At 47.9% G+C, this 14450-nt stretch overlaps 1 protein-coding gene across 1 annotated transcript in view; it reads left to right on the forward strand.

The window, feature by feature from the left end:
- The window catches only part of LOC120986717 (phospholipid scramblase 3-like), a 37526-nt gene that overhangs the window by 19783 nt on the left and 3293 nt on the right, over positions 1-14450 (forward strand). Inside the window, exons 5-6 of the mRNA XM_040415424.1 lie at positions 13473-13634; positions 13765-13914. Of these exons, the coding sequence (XP_040271358.1) occupies positions 13473-13634; positions 13765-13914 (312 nt within the window). The remainder of the gene's footprint in view (positions 1-13472; positions 13635-13764; positions 13915-14450) is intronic.

The raw sequence follows: 14450 nt of genomic DNA on the forward strand, positions 1-14450 counted from the left end.
TGTATCTTCTGAGCCATTATCTGTTCGTAGTACTCCGGGCATCCTGCCAAATGTATCACTTACTTCAGCGAGATACTCTTCTCATTCCTCTGCCACTTCATCCTTATTGTAGAAACACTGTGCTATATCTGGAGTAATCATCAGTGAAGGTCGGGAAGTAGTTTTTCTTCCCGGGAGTTATAGTTTTCAGAGATCTGAATGTATTAAGTCCAGAGGTTTCTGAGCTTTGCTGCTGGTCTGCTGGGGAAAGATGTCCTAGTCATGTCTCCTTTCATACAGCTGGTGCAGATGATCACATGGAGTCATCTTAATGCCACTTGCATAGTTATTCTCAACTGTTATATCAGGATTTCTGTGCCCGAATCGTCTGTGCCAAGCGTGGATGCCGTTTGAATGTTTTAACCATTTCACTGCAGCTCAGCTGATATAGTTCATCTATGATTTTAGCAATCCCCTTTTGTGATGATACAAGGGTCACCCTGAAATGGGACTACATTGCCTCGGTTAGTGAGTTTCTTTACTGACAAAAGGTTGCGTTCAAGATCTGGCCCGTACAGAACATTCCTCATCTGGATCTGCTATCTGGACGGTATAGAAAGCCATCTCCTATTCCCACTGATTCCATTAGCTCTAGTTCTCCTTTCATCAAGCTGAGTGAAGAAATGTCGGCCATTTGTCATGTGACTCATACACCTGAGTCCACCCGCCGCGCCTGCACAGAGGTGACACCATGTTTGGATCCGGATGCACACTCCTTTGTTTCTGTGACATTCTTAGCTTGTTGCCATCCACTTTGTGTCTGCATTCTAGCTTTCCAGATTCCGCCATCTGCCTCGAGGTGTCCCGGCTCGTTGCACACCCAGCTTTCCCGCTTTTCTAGCTGCACGTTCCGGTTTGTAGTTTTGCATTTCATCTGTAAAGCAGTCTCTGGACACCCGCTGGCGTTACTCCTGCTTTCTGTTTTGCGCTTGCCTTTCGCATCCTCCAGTGTCGGGTCATCATCTGGTGCGGTGACAGGAGGTCCACTTCATAATAGCGCTGCCACACGGAAGTCTTTTATATCTTCTCCGATCCCTCTCAGTCTCTCCACCATTTCTAAGGTCTGTCTTCTATAGTCCTGCTCTCTGATTACATACAGCTTATTGCTGAGATTAACTCTTTCATGCACTGTTTGTAATCCTCCCCACATGTCTTTAGCAGTTTGACAGTTACACAGGGCCGGACTGGGGATGAAAACCAGCCCTGGAGAAAGTTGCACACCAGCCCCACAGCGTTGCGTCATTATTTACTTGTTTATAATAGGAGAAAGCGTTCATTGTAAACACGAATATGACCTTTGCCCCACGATAGCTCTTATGTAGAGCCCCCATTGTTCATATTATCACTGTGTTTTCCCAACCAGGATGCCTCCAAACTGTTGCAAAACTACAACTCTCAGCATGCTCAGACAGTGTTTTAGCAAGCAGGATGCCTCCAACTACAACTCTCAGCATGCTCAGACAGTGTTTTACCAAGCAGGATGCCTCCAACTACAACTCTCAGCATGCTCAGACAGTGTTTTACCAAGCAGGATGCCTCCAACTACAACTCTCAGCATGCTCAGACAGTGTTTTACCAACCAGGATGCCTCCAACTACAACTCTCAGCATGCTCACACAGTGTTTTACCAAGCAGGATGCCTCCAACTACAACTCTCAGCATGCTCACACAGTGTTTTACCAAGCAGGATGCCTCCAACTACAACTCTCAGCATGCTCACACAGTGTTTTACCAACCAGGATGCCTCCAACTACAACTCTCAGCATGCTCACACAGTGTTTTACCAAGCAGGATGCCTCCAACTACAACTCTCAGCATGCTCACACAGTGTTTTACCAACCAGGATGCCTCCAACTACAACTCTCAGCATGCTCAGACAGTGTTTTACCAACCAGGATGCCTCCAACTACAACTCTCAGCATGCTCAGACAGTGTTTTACCAACCAGGATGCCTCCAACTACAACTCTCAGCATGCTCAGACAGTGTTTTACCAACCAGGATGCCTCCAACTACAACTCTCAGCATGCTCAGACAGTGTTTTACCAACCAGGATGCCTCCAACTACAACTCTCAGCATGCTCAGACAGTGTTTTACCAACCAGGATGCCTCCAACTACAACTCTCAGCATGCTCAGACAGTGTTTTACCAAGCAGGATGCCTCCAACTACAACTCTCAGCATGCTCAGACAGTGTTTTACCAAGCAGGATGCCTCCAACTACAACTCTCAGCATGCTCAGACAGTGTTTTACCAACCAGGATGCCTCCAACTACAACTCTCAGCATGCTCAGACAGTGTTTTACCAACCAGGATGCCTCCAACTACAACTCTCAGCATGCTCAGACAGTGTTTTACCACGCCCTTTGACCCGCCCCTTCTTTGTCGGCCACCTATTTAATGATTGTTGCATGCAGCATTTTACTTGACCGGCTATTTCAGATATTCTACGGCAGTCCTGTTACAATCCCCCCTCCCCCCTCAATGAGCCTTTCAACCAAATAATAAAAATATTTATAAAATCTCACCCATAGGCTGCAAAAAAAATTAAATAATCTGCAATGTAAAATCGATAATAAAGATCAACTACAAACATAAACATACTCCACATGAACACTTAGTTACTCGGCCCTTGGGGGTCTCGGACGCCACTTCCACACTTTGGCCGGGGGCTCGGCGGAGCTGATGTTGTGCTTTATCCTAATGAGAAATATTTCATAATAAGGATTTGGAGAAGGGGCAGAGGGATAGCAGAGCAGGGAGAGGCTGGTGCTGCTACTAGGGGGTCATACCATGGGGGAGTAATAAAGCCCACCATAATGCCCCCCCCCCCCAATAGAAATAATTCTCCTTATAATGTGCAAAACATACCCCTTTGTAATGCCCCCAGTTGAGCTAATGTTCCCATAATGTGCCAATATAAAATACCCCTTCTCAGTGCCCCCGTAGATGACCCCATAGTGCTCCTCCCCCCTTCCCTATAGTACCCACCATAATGTGTCCCAGTATAAAATGCCCCTATACAGAGCCCCCCATATAAAATACCCCTTCTTTTTAGCCTCAGTAGATGCCTCTTTAGTGCCACCCAATAATCTGCCAGTAATACATGCCCCCATAGATGCCCCCAATCATGTGCCAGTAGCCAGAGCCCCCCACCATCATGTGCCAGTAGCCAGAGTGCTCCCCCATCATGTGCCAGTAGCCCCCCATCATGTGCCAGTAGCCCCCCCTTATTATGTACCAGTATCCCCCCTTATTATGTACCAGTAGCCCCCCCTTATGTGCCAGTAACCACCCTTATGTGCCAGTAGCCCCCCCCTTATGTGCCAGTAGCCCCCCTTATGTGCCAGTAGCCCCCCTTATGTGCCAGTAGCCCCCCTTATGTGCCAGTAGCCGCCCCTTATCATGTGCCAGTAGCCGCCCCTTATCATGTGCCAGTAGCCACCCTTATGTGCCAGTAGCCCCCCTTATGTGCCAGTAGCCTCCCTTATCATGTGCCAGTAGCCGCCCCTTATCATGTGCCAGTAGCCGCCCCTTATCATGTGCCAGTAGCCGCCCCTTATCATGTGCCAGTAGCCGCCCCTTATCATGTGCCAGTAGCCACCCCTTATCATGTGCCAGTAGCCACCCCTTATCATGTGCCAGTAGCCGCCCCTTATGTGCCAGTAGCCCCCCTTATGTGCCAGTAGCCCCCCTTATGTGCCAGTAGCCCCCTTATCATGTGCCAGCCCAGTAGTCCCCCCTTATCATGTGCCAGTATTGTACCTATATAAAAAAATAAAATAAAAACTTATACTTGCCTCCAGCGATGCGATGCAGGACTCTTCCGGCCTGTGTCCCTTGCTATACGGCTCAGGCGGCGCGATGACGTCATTGCGCCGCCTGCACCGGCCTCTGATAGGCTGCCAGCACTAGGCCAGCAGCCTATTAGAGGAACAGGAGGGGACACACCTCTCCCTCCCCTGCTGCAGCATAGACATCTGTATCGCCGTCCTGAGGACGGCGATACAGATGACAACGGAGATGAGCGCTTCCACAATGGAAGCGATCATCTCCTGTTGCTGTGCCCTGCCACCGGCCGCCCCCACTTGTCACCAGGGCCGCGGCCTTGCGGCACTCAGGCCTGCCGGCCAAGCGGGAAATTTCACGGTATCCCGGCAGGCCAGTCTGGTCCTGCAGTTACATATATGTATGATTTGATCATGGTCTATGCACAGGGAGATGGTGCTCTCTAACGGCTCCTCTGTGGGCTGTGCAGGTCTGGCTTCATGTCACCGCCAGCTCTCTGAGAAGCTGTGGCAGACATTCTTCTGTACCTCTTGCATGATGTTCTTTGTTTTGGTTTCACTTTGTCATCTCCTTTCCTTCTCCCAGCTGTCACCTATTTGCACTTATTGTCTCCCTTTATAATCCCTCCCATACTACCTTACTTTGCGGTTTATACTTCTTCCTGGATTGTGTTCACTGCAAGAGGCTGCAACTACTGGTTCCTCAGATAAGTCTTTTTCCTTTATTTGTGTTTCTGTGCTGGCTTGATTCTAGGTGACCCTGACTCCCTCCGTATTAAGTGCAGGGAGCCGGTGGTCGTGTCCCCTCACTATTATAGGGTTTTCAGGTGTCACACAGTCTAGGTACGAGGGCATGCAATCCTCTATAATAAAGATCTTTGCATGGGCAAAGCAGTCAGGGAGAGCTCTAGGTGTTTTATAGGGCTCACCCATATGTTCCTTAGTTTGGGATCAAGTCAGTCGGATGTTTATTTATAACTTCCAGTTTTCTGCAACACCATCCGTGACATTATAAACCGCCATAACCGTCTTAAGCATGGATCCGGTTTCAGCCTTGATTGACCGCGTGCAGGGTCTTTCACTGGAGGTAGCAAATCTCCGTAAAACTGTCTCAGTTTCAGGTGACCGGTTCTGCTGGCGTTCATGGAGTTTGTTCCGAGCCTAAGATCTCGCTCCCGGATACGTTCTCCGGGGGTAGTGAGAATTTTGCTCGCTTTAGAGAGGCTTGCAATCTCCATTTTCGCCTACTTCCCCATTCCTCTGGTGATGAGGAGCAGAGGGTGGGGATCATCATCTCGCTGCTCAGGGATAACGCTCAGTCTTGGGCCCTTTCGCTGCCGGTGGGGGCACGGCCCCTCGGATCGGTGGATGAATTTTTTGTAGCCCTGGGGCAGATATATGATGACCCGGATCGTATTGCTCTGGCTGAATCTAAACTGCGTCTTTTATGCCAGGGTAAACAGTCCGCAGAGATATACTGCTCAGAATTTCGGAGATGGGCAGCTGATACTGGTTGGAATGATGCTGCACTCCGAAGTCAATTTTGCCATGGTCTTTCGGAGGGATTGAAAGATGCATTTGCCTTTCATGAGAGACCTGCCTCGTTGGAGTCTGCCATGTCTCTAGCTGTTCGTATTGACAGGCGTCTTAGAGAGAGAGGAGACTACTCCTTCCGGTCATATTCAGTCCAAGGACAGTGGGGCTGTCTCATTCAGTGCGCAGGGGCCTCAGTCTCTCTCAATCCCCTCTGAGCAGGAGGCCATGCAGCTGGGTTTGCTTGCCTCTGATAGTAGAGGATTCAGCTCTCAGAGGAGGGTTTGTTTCTGTTGTGGGGGTATAAATCATTTGGCTAATGTTTGCCCCTCTAGGAGATTCAGGGAGTTTTTTGAGGGTAATAAAGAAACAAAAAGAAAAAACCCTCTAAAAACTTTCCATTTGCTACTATTGGCAAGGTTGATGCGGAAATTGAAGGTTTGCCGTTTACTTGTAGTTCCCGTTTTGTCCTACCTGCCAGGGTGGCGCTAGAGAGCAAGAACATTGTTTGTGAGATATTTGTAGATAGTGGAGCAGCTGTCAACCTCATTGATAATCAATTTGCAATAACTCATGGTTTCCAGGTATGCACTTTGGGAAAGGATATTCCTGTTTTTGCTATCGATTCCGCTCCACTTTCTCAAAAATCGTTAAAGGGCATAGTTCACAATATCCGTTTGACTGTGAGTGATGCTCATGTTGAGGATGTGTCATGTTTCGTCCTTAGCGGTTTGCCTACTCCTCTAGTGTTGGGGCTACCCTGGCTCACTAAACATAACCCCACCATTGATTGGCAAGCGAGGCAAATAAATGGTTGGAGTAACTTTTGCAGAGAGAATTGCCTCATGACATCTGTTTCTGAGGTTTCTACCAAGACTGTGCCATCTTTTCTCTCTGAATTTTCGGATGTGTTTTCAGAGAGTGGTGTCGAGGATTTGCCCCCTCACCGGGAGTACGACTGCCCTATTAATCTCACCCCAGGCGCCAAGCTGCCTAAATCACGACTATACAATCTCTCCCAACCTGAAAGGGTCGCTATGCGTACTTACAGTGGGATGCGAAAGTTCGGGCAACCTTGTTAATCGTCCTGATTTTCCTGTATAAATCGTTGGTTGTTACGATAAAAAATGTCAGTTAAATCTATCATATAGGAGACACACACAGTGATATTTGAGAAGTGAAATGAAGTTTATTGGATTTACAGAAAGTGTGCTATAATTGTTTAAACCAAATTAGGCAGGTGCATAAATTTGGGCACCACAAAAAAGAAATGAAATCAATATTTAGTAGATCCTCCTTTTTCAGAAATTACAGCCTCTAAACGCTTCCTGTAGGTTCCAATGAGAGTCTGGATTCTGGTTGAAGGTATTTTGGACCATTCCTCTTTACAAAACATCTTTAGTTCATTCAGGTTTGATGGCTTCCGAGCATGGACAGCTCTCTTTAAGTCACACCACAGATTTTCTATTATATTCAGGTCTGGGGACTGAGATGGCCATTCCAGAACGTTGTACTTGTTCCTCTGCATAAATGTCTTAGTGGATGTTGAGCAGTGTTTAGGGTCGTTGTCTTGTTGAAAGATCCAGCCTCGGCGCAGCTTCAGCTTTGTCACTGATTCCTGGACATTGGTCTCCAGAATCTGCTGATACTGAGTGGAATCCATGCGTCCCTCCACTTTGACAAGATTCCCAGTCCCTGCACTGGCCCCACAGCCCCACAGCATGATGGAACCACCACCATATTTTACTGTAGGTACCAGGTGTTCTTCTTGGAATGCCGTGTTCTTTTTCCTCCATGCATAACGCCCCTTGTTATGGCCAAATAGCTCAATCTTAGCTTCATCAGTCCACAGCACCTTATTCCAAAATGAAGCTGGCTTGTCCCAATGTGCTTTAGCCCACCTCAAGCGGAGAAAAGGCTTCCTCTGCATCACTCTCGCATACAGCATCTCCTTGTGTAAAGTGCGCCGAATGGTTGAACGATGCACAGTGACTCCATCTGCAGCAAGATGATGTTGTAGGTCTTTGGTGCTGGTCTGTGGGTTGACTCTGACTGTTCTCACCATTCGTCGCTTCTGTCTATCCGAGATTTTTCTTGGTCTGCCACTTCGAGCCTTAACTTGAGCTGAGCCTGTGGTCTTCCATTTCCTCAATATGTTCCTAACTGTGGAAACAGACAGTGAAATCTCTGAGACAGCTTTCTGTATCCTTCCTCTAAACCATGATGGTGAACAATCTGTGTTTTCAGGTCATTTGAGAGTTGTTTTGAGACCCCCATGTTGCTACTCTTCAGAGAAAATTAAAAGAGGAGGGAAACTTACAATTGACCCCCTTAAATACTCTTTCTCATAATTGGATTCACCTGTGTATGTAGGTCAGGGGTCACTGAGCTTACCAAGCCAATTTGAGTTCCAATAATTAGTTCTAAAGGTTTTGGAATCAATAAAATGACAACAACAGTGTCCAAATGTATGCACCTGCCTAATTTTGTTTAAACAATTATAGCACTTTCTGTAAATCCAATAAACTTCATTTCACTTCTCAAATATCACTGTGTGTGTCTCCTATATGATAGATTTAACTGACATTTTTTATCGTAGCAACCAACGATTTATACAGGAAAATCATGACGATTAACAAGGTTGCCCAAACTTTCGCATCCCACTGTATATCTCTGAGAGCCTGAGAAAGGGACACATCCGACCCTCGAAGTCACCTGTTGCTGCTGGTTTTTTTTTGTTAAGAAAAAAGATGGTACTTTAAGTTCAGGGAGCTGAACCGTATCACGATTCGTGACCCATATCCGCTTCCTCTGATCCCGGACCTGTTTAACCAGATTGTTGGGGCTAAAGTTTTTTCTAAGTTGGATTTAAGAGGGGCATACAACCTAGTCAGGGTCAGGGAAGGGGACGAATGGAAGACGGCCTTCAATACCCCTGAGGGCCATTTCGAGAATTTGGTTATGCCCTTTGGTTTGATGAATGCTCCGGCCGTCTTCCAACATTTTGTGAACAGCATTTTTTATCATTTAATGGGGAAATTTGTACTGGTGAATCTGGATGACATTTCGATTTTTTCTCCTGATTTCAAAACTCATCTGGACCACCTACGTCAGGTCTTGCTCATTCTGCGGGAGAATAACTTGTACGCTAAACTGGAAAAATGTGTGTTTGCGGTTCTGGAGATTCAATTTCTTGGTTTTCTTCTCTCCGCTTCTGGTTTTCGGATGGACCCTGAGAAGGTCCGCGCTGTGCTTGATTGGGAGCTTCCTGAGAATCAGAAGGCGCTGATGCGGTTTTTGGGTTTTGCCAATTATTACAGAAAGTTCATTTTGAATTATTCCTCTGTTGTTAAGCCACTCACTGATATGACTAAAAAGGGGGTAGATTTCTCCTCCTGGTCGGTAGATGCACTTAAAGCCTTTTCTAGTATCAAAGAGAGTTTTGCTTTCGCTCCCATCTTGGTACAACCTGATATCTCTCTACCCTTCATAGTTGAGGTTGATGCTTCTGAGGTGGGTGCGGGTGCGGTCTTATCTTAGGGTCCCTCTCCTGCCAAATGGCAACCGTGTGCCTTTTTCTCAAGGAAACTCTCCTCCGCAGAGAGAAATTACGATGTGGGAGATAAGGAGTTGTTGGCCATCAAGTTAGCTTTTGAGGAATGGCGCCATTGGTTAGAGGGAGCCAGACACCCTATTACCATGTTTACCGACCATAAGGATCTGGCCTACTTGGAATCGGCCAAGCGTCTGAACCCGAGACAGGCCAGATGGTCTTTGTTATTTTCTAGGTTTCATTTTGTTGTCACGTTCCGCCCTGGGGTTAAAAATGTGAAGGCGGATGCCCTGTCACGTTGTTTTCCGGGAGGGGGGAACTTTGAAGACCCGGGTCCCATTTTGGCTGAAGGGGTGGTCGTCTCTGCTCTTTATCCTGATTTGGAGGCAGAGGTTCAGGCAGCGGCTCCTGATCTTTGTCCTCCTGGGAGGTTGTTTGTGCCTCTCGCTTTACGACACAAGGTTTTTAAGGAGCACCACGATACTGTCCTTGCTGGGCACCCGGGGGGTAGAGCCACAGTGGATCTCATTGCTCGGAGATTCTGGTGGCCGGCTCTTCGTAAGACGGTTGAGGGTTTTGTGGCAGCCTGCGAGACCTGCGCTCGTGCCAAGGTCCCTCATTCACGTGTCATGACCATGGTCATGGTCGTGACTCAGGATCCGCATGCAGTTGCCTGCGGTTTGGTTTTATTGTCAACCACATGGTGAGGGCTGCTGGTATGTTGCCTCATGTGTGGTTGCCGCTGGTAACATGGTTGTACTTGGCAGTATAGCAGCCTGAGCTGTTGCTGGGCAGCTTGCTGTCAAGTGCATGCGGTAACTCCTGGTTGGGTGTGTGTGTATGTTATGCACTTTGTATGTCTGGTGTGCACGAGGTTTATGTAGGTGTGCACTGTGACACTTCCCTTCACTGTGGCTGCCCGTGGCAACGTTTGGTATGGTGTACATGTGGTGGCAGTGTCTCGGCCTTCTGGCTGACTCCCAGGACACGGTTGCCACGCATGTCGTTGCCTGCCGTAACAGCTGCAGTGTGATGTTCATTTGGACACTTTCTCCTTTAATTTGAAGTCTCCCCTTCCCTGGTGTGAGAAGGGTTAATTCCCTTCTGTGGGTGTGAACACTGGGTGTGTCTGTGTGGGTGTGGCTACATGGGCTATAAAGCCTCAGTGGAGACCTGAAGCTGAGAGGTACTCCAGCCTTGTGTGTTAGCTGGAGGCATCCTCCTGGTTTATACCATCTGCCACTGAGAGCCACCCTTGTGGTCATAAATCTTGTTTGATGTGATGAAGATGTGTCTGTTGTATGTTTCTTATTGCAGCTTATGGTCCTGGGTTCCTGTGTGATGTGTGTTGTGCTGTGTCCGTTTCTGTGTTAGGACAGCAGCACTTGCGCATGGGTTCCAGGCTTTGTGTCTGTGGCAGGTGGGTGTTGTGCTTATGGCATTTACCTGCCATTGCCATGAGTTGTATATGTTCCCCTTTATTGTAGCCTGGCCTGTGAGACTCCTGTTCCTCCGTGTCTAGGAGGAACAGGTCATCTTACCCTGCTCCTAGCTTTAGGGATCTGCGGAGAGCTACTAGGGATCCGAGGTTCCGGAGCATGAGCCCTCCTACCTTCATGGTCGGCTCATGCAGCTAGGAGTCAGGGTCAGATTAGGGATGCATTAGGAGGTGACCTGCTCCCTAATTCTGTGCTCCTGGCCAAGCAGTGACCACCATCTTCTGTCATCGCACGGCTGAGGGTTTTCCCCATCCTCAGCCGTGACATCACGGCCATCGGGTTCTCTCCTCCCGTTACCCATTCCTTCCCGTCCTTGGACGCATCTGTCCATGGACTTCATTACGGACCTGCCTCGTTCCTCAGGGAAGTCTGTGATTCTGGTACTAGTGGACCGTTTTAGCAAAATGGCGCATTTCATTCCCTTTCCTGGGTTACCCAATGCTAAGACGCTGGCATAAGCGTTTGTTGATCACATTGTTAAATTGCATGGCATTCCTTCAGACATCGTTTCTGATAGGGGCACGCAGTTTGTTTCCAGATTCTGGAAGGCCTTCTGTTCTCGCTTGGGGGTTCGGTTGTCGTTCTCTTCTGCTTTCCCCCCGCAGTCGAATGGTCAGACAGAACACGTCAATCAGAATCTGGAGACATATCTGCGCTGTTTTGTGGCAGAGAATCAGGAGGATTGGTGTTCATTTTTGTCCCTTGCTGAGTTTGCTTTAAATAACCGTCGCCAGGAGTCCTCTGATAAGTCACCATTTTTTGGTGCATATGGGTTTCATCTTCAGTTTGGGACATTCTCTGGAGAGGGGTCTTCTGGTTTACCTGATGAGGAGAGATTTTCCTCGTCTTTGTCATTTATTTGGCAAAAGATTCAGGGTAATCTGAAGAGGATGAGTGAGAGATATAAGCGTGTGGCGGATAAGAGACGTGTGCCTGGTCCGGACCTGAATGTGGGTGATCTGGTGTGGTTGTCTACAAAGAATATCAAACTGAAGGTTCCCTCCTGGAAGTTGGGTCCTAAGTTTATTGGGCCTTACAAGATCTTGTCCGTCATCAATCCCGTTGCCTTCCGTCTTGATCTTCCTCAGACTTGGAAGATCCATAATGTTTTTCACAGGTCCCTATTAAAACCTTATGTCCAACCCACTGTACCCTCCTCTTTGCCTCCTCCTCCGATTGTTGTTAATGGTAATCTTGAATTTCAGGTCTCTAGGATTGAGGATTCTCGTATTATCCGCGGTTCTCTCCAGTACCTCGTTCATTGGGAGGGTTATGGTCCTGAGGAGAGGATGTGGGTCCCAGTGGCGGACATTAAGGCCACTCGTCTCATCAGGGCTTTCCATAGGTCCCATCCTGAGAAGGTGGGCTCTGAGTGTCCGGAGTCCACCCGTAGAGGGAGGGGTACTGTCACCGCCAGCTCTCTGAGAAGGTCTGACAGACGTTCTTCTGTACCTCTTGCATGACGTTCTTTGTTTTGGTTTCACTTTGTCATCTCTTTTCCTTCTCCCAGCTGTCACCTATTTACACTGATTGCCTTCTTTTATATTCCCTCCCATACTGCCTCACTTTGTGGTTTATACTACTTCCTGGATTGTGTTCACTGCAAGAGGCTGCAACTGCTGGTTCCTCAGATAAGTCTTTTTCCTTTATTTGTGTTTCCGTGCTGGCTTGATTCTAGGTGACCCTGACTCGCTCCGTATTAAGTGCAGGGAGCCGGTGGTCGTGTCCCCTCACTATTATAGGGTTTTCAGGTGTCACTCAGTCTAGGTACGAGAGCATGCCATTATCTATCATAAAGATCTTTGCATGGGCAAAGCAGTCAGAGAGAGCTCTAGGGGTTTTATAGGGCTCACCCATATGTTCCTTAGTTTGGGATCAACTCAGTCGGATGTTTATTTATAACTTCCAGTTTTCTGCAACACCATCCTTGACACTTCACTTATACATTTCCACGTACCTTCTCTTATAAGCAGCATTTTCATCTTGAATTTCCAGGATTGGTAGTTCTGATTTGTCAGATTTGCGATGGAGAACTTTGCTGAGGGGATGGTGGCAGCCATTTCTGCTGTTTGTCTTTCTGTTGCTGTCTCCTGCACTTAATTGCTTTAGTTCGCTGTATCTGGTTATATCCAGGGCTAATCTGCGTTATATCCTGGGCTTCTGCAGCATGTCCTGGGCCCATAACCTTTCTGATGCTAAACAAAGGACAGGCAGACAGTCTGTGCAGTCTCGCTGACCTCTGCTCTGTGGCAGAACGAGCACTGAACTCTTTTATTATAAAGACACAGCAAAAACAGTAACTTACACAAATGTAACACTGCCACCTAGTGACCATACAATGTACTAGGAATACAGCAATGCCATGCAGTGGTTGTTGCTTATACAATACAAACCTTGTATGCTAACACTAGGTCTTTCAGTCAGTAAGATATAAGATCTAGGAGGTCTTGGGGTCAGTATGATGAGGTCTAGGTCTTGGGACCAGTGTGATTTTAGGTCTAGGTCTTGGAGTAAGTATGACATGGGGTCTAGGTCTTAGGATCAGTGTGATTTTAGGCCTAGGTCTTGGGACCAGTATGATATGAGGCCTAGGTCCTTGGGTTAGCATAATTTGTGGCCTCGGTCCTTTGGTCAGTATGGCATGATGTCTAGGTTCTTTGATCAGTATGATATCAGGTCTAGGCCTTGTGGTCAGTATGACATGGGTTCTAGGTCTTGGGGTCAGTATGGCATGGGGCCTAGGTCTTAGAAATCAGTGTTATTTTAGGTCTTGGTCCTGGGGTTATTATATGGAGTCTAGGACTTGGAGTCGGTATGACATAGGGTCTAGGTCTTGGAATCAGTGTTATTTTAGATCTAGGTGTGAGGTCAGTATGATATGAGGCCTAGGTCCTTGGATTAGTATGATATGAGGCCTAGGTCCTGGGGTTGGTTTGATCTGAAGTCTATATATTGGGGTTGGTTTCCTCTGAAGTCTAGGTCTTGGGATCTGTGTAATATGAGGTCTAGCTCTCGTGAAGTCGGTGTGGTCTAACTCATCAGTTCTATGTTATGTCCTTCAGTTACAGGTCAGTGATTCTTCAGGTCAAATCCTTGGGTACGTAGATCAGAACTGGACTGCTTTCTCCTCATCTTTTGACATTCTGAATCCACATCATGAGATCTGCCTAAAAGTCAAAGGTCCGGGTTGGGGGGAAGGCTTCATGTCAGACCAAGTCCATCAGGTAAGTGCTCTATCAGTCCTCCACCGCTTCACCATGAACAGGATATCTAGTGCCTGGAAGTGATGAGAGCACAGGAGAGTCCTGGGGCCCTGCAACTGTAGACTATAATGTGATGTCTCATGTGTTGTAGGTCCTCTCAGCTGATAAATCCTTCTCGGTCGGCCAGATTACACGCGTGTGGCGAGGACTGTTGTGCCGAGATGATAAGTTTGTGCTGCAATTCCCACCAGACTTGGATGTTTCCATGAAAGCCCTGCTGATATCCTGCACCTTACTGATTGTAAGTATGAGGGGCAAGTGAGCAGCAAGAGAGGGGCAAGAGAGGCGTGAGAGAGCGTCAAAAGAGGGGTAAGTGACAGCAAGAGGAGACAGGTGAGAGACATGAGAGAGAGGGGCAAGAGAGGCGTGAGAGAGCAGAAAAAGAGTGGAGCATGAGGAACAAGGGAGGGGTGAGAGAGCGTCAAAAGAGGGGTAAGAGACAGCAAGAGGAGACAGGTGAGAGACATGAAAGAGAGGGGCAAGGGAGGCGTGAGAGAGGGGTGAGAGAGCGTCAAAAGAGGGGTAAGTGACAGCAAGAGGAGACAGGTGAGAGACATGAAAGAGAGGGGCAAGGGAGGCGTGAGAGAGGGGTGAGAGAGCGTCAAAAGAGGGGTAAGTGACAGGCAAGAGGGGACAGGTGAGAGACATGAGAGGGGCAAGGGAGGCGTGAGAGAGCGGCAAAAGAGGGGTAAGTGACAGCAAGAGGAGACAGGTGAGAGACATGAGAGAGAGGGGCAAGGGAGGCGTGAGAGAGGGGTGAGAGAGCGTCAAAAGAGG

This window comes from Bufo bufo, chromosome 1, assembly GCF_905171765.1.
Source record: "Bufo bufo chromosome 1, aBufBuf1.1, whole genome shotgun sequence".
Taxonomy (NCBI): domain Eukaryota; kingdom Metazoa; phylum Chordata; class Amphibia; order Anura; family Bufonidae; genus Bufo; species Bufo bufo.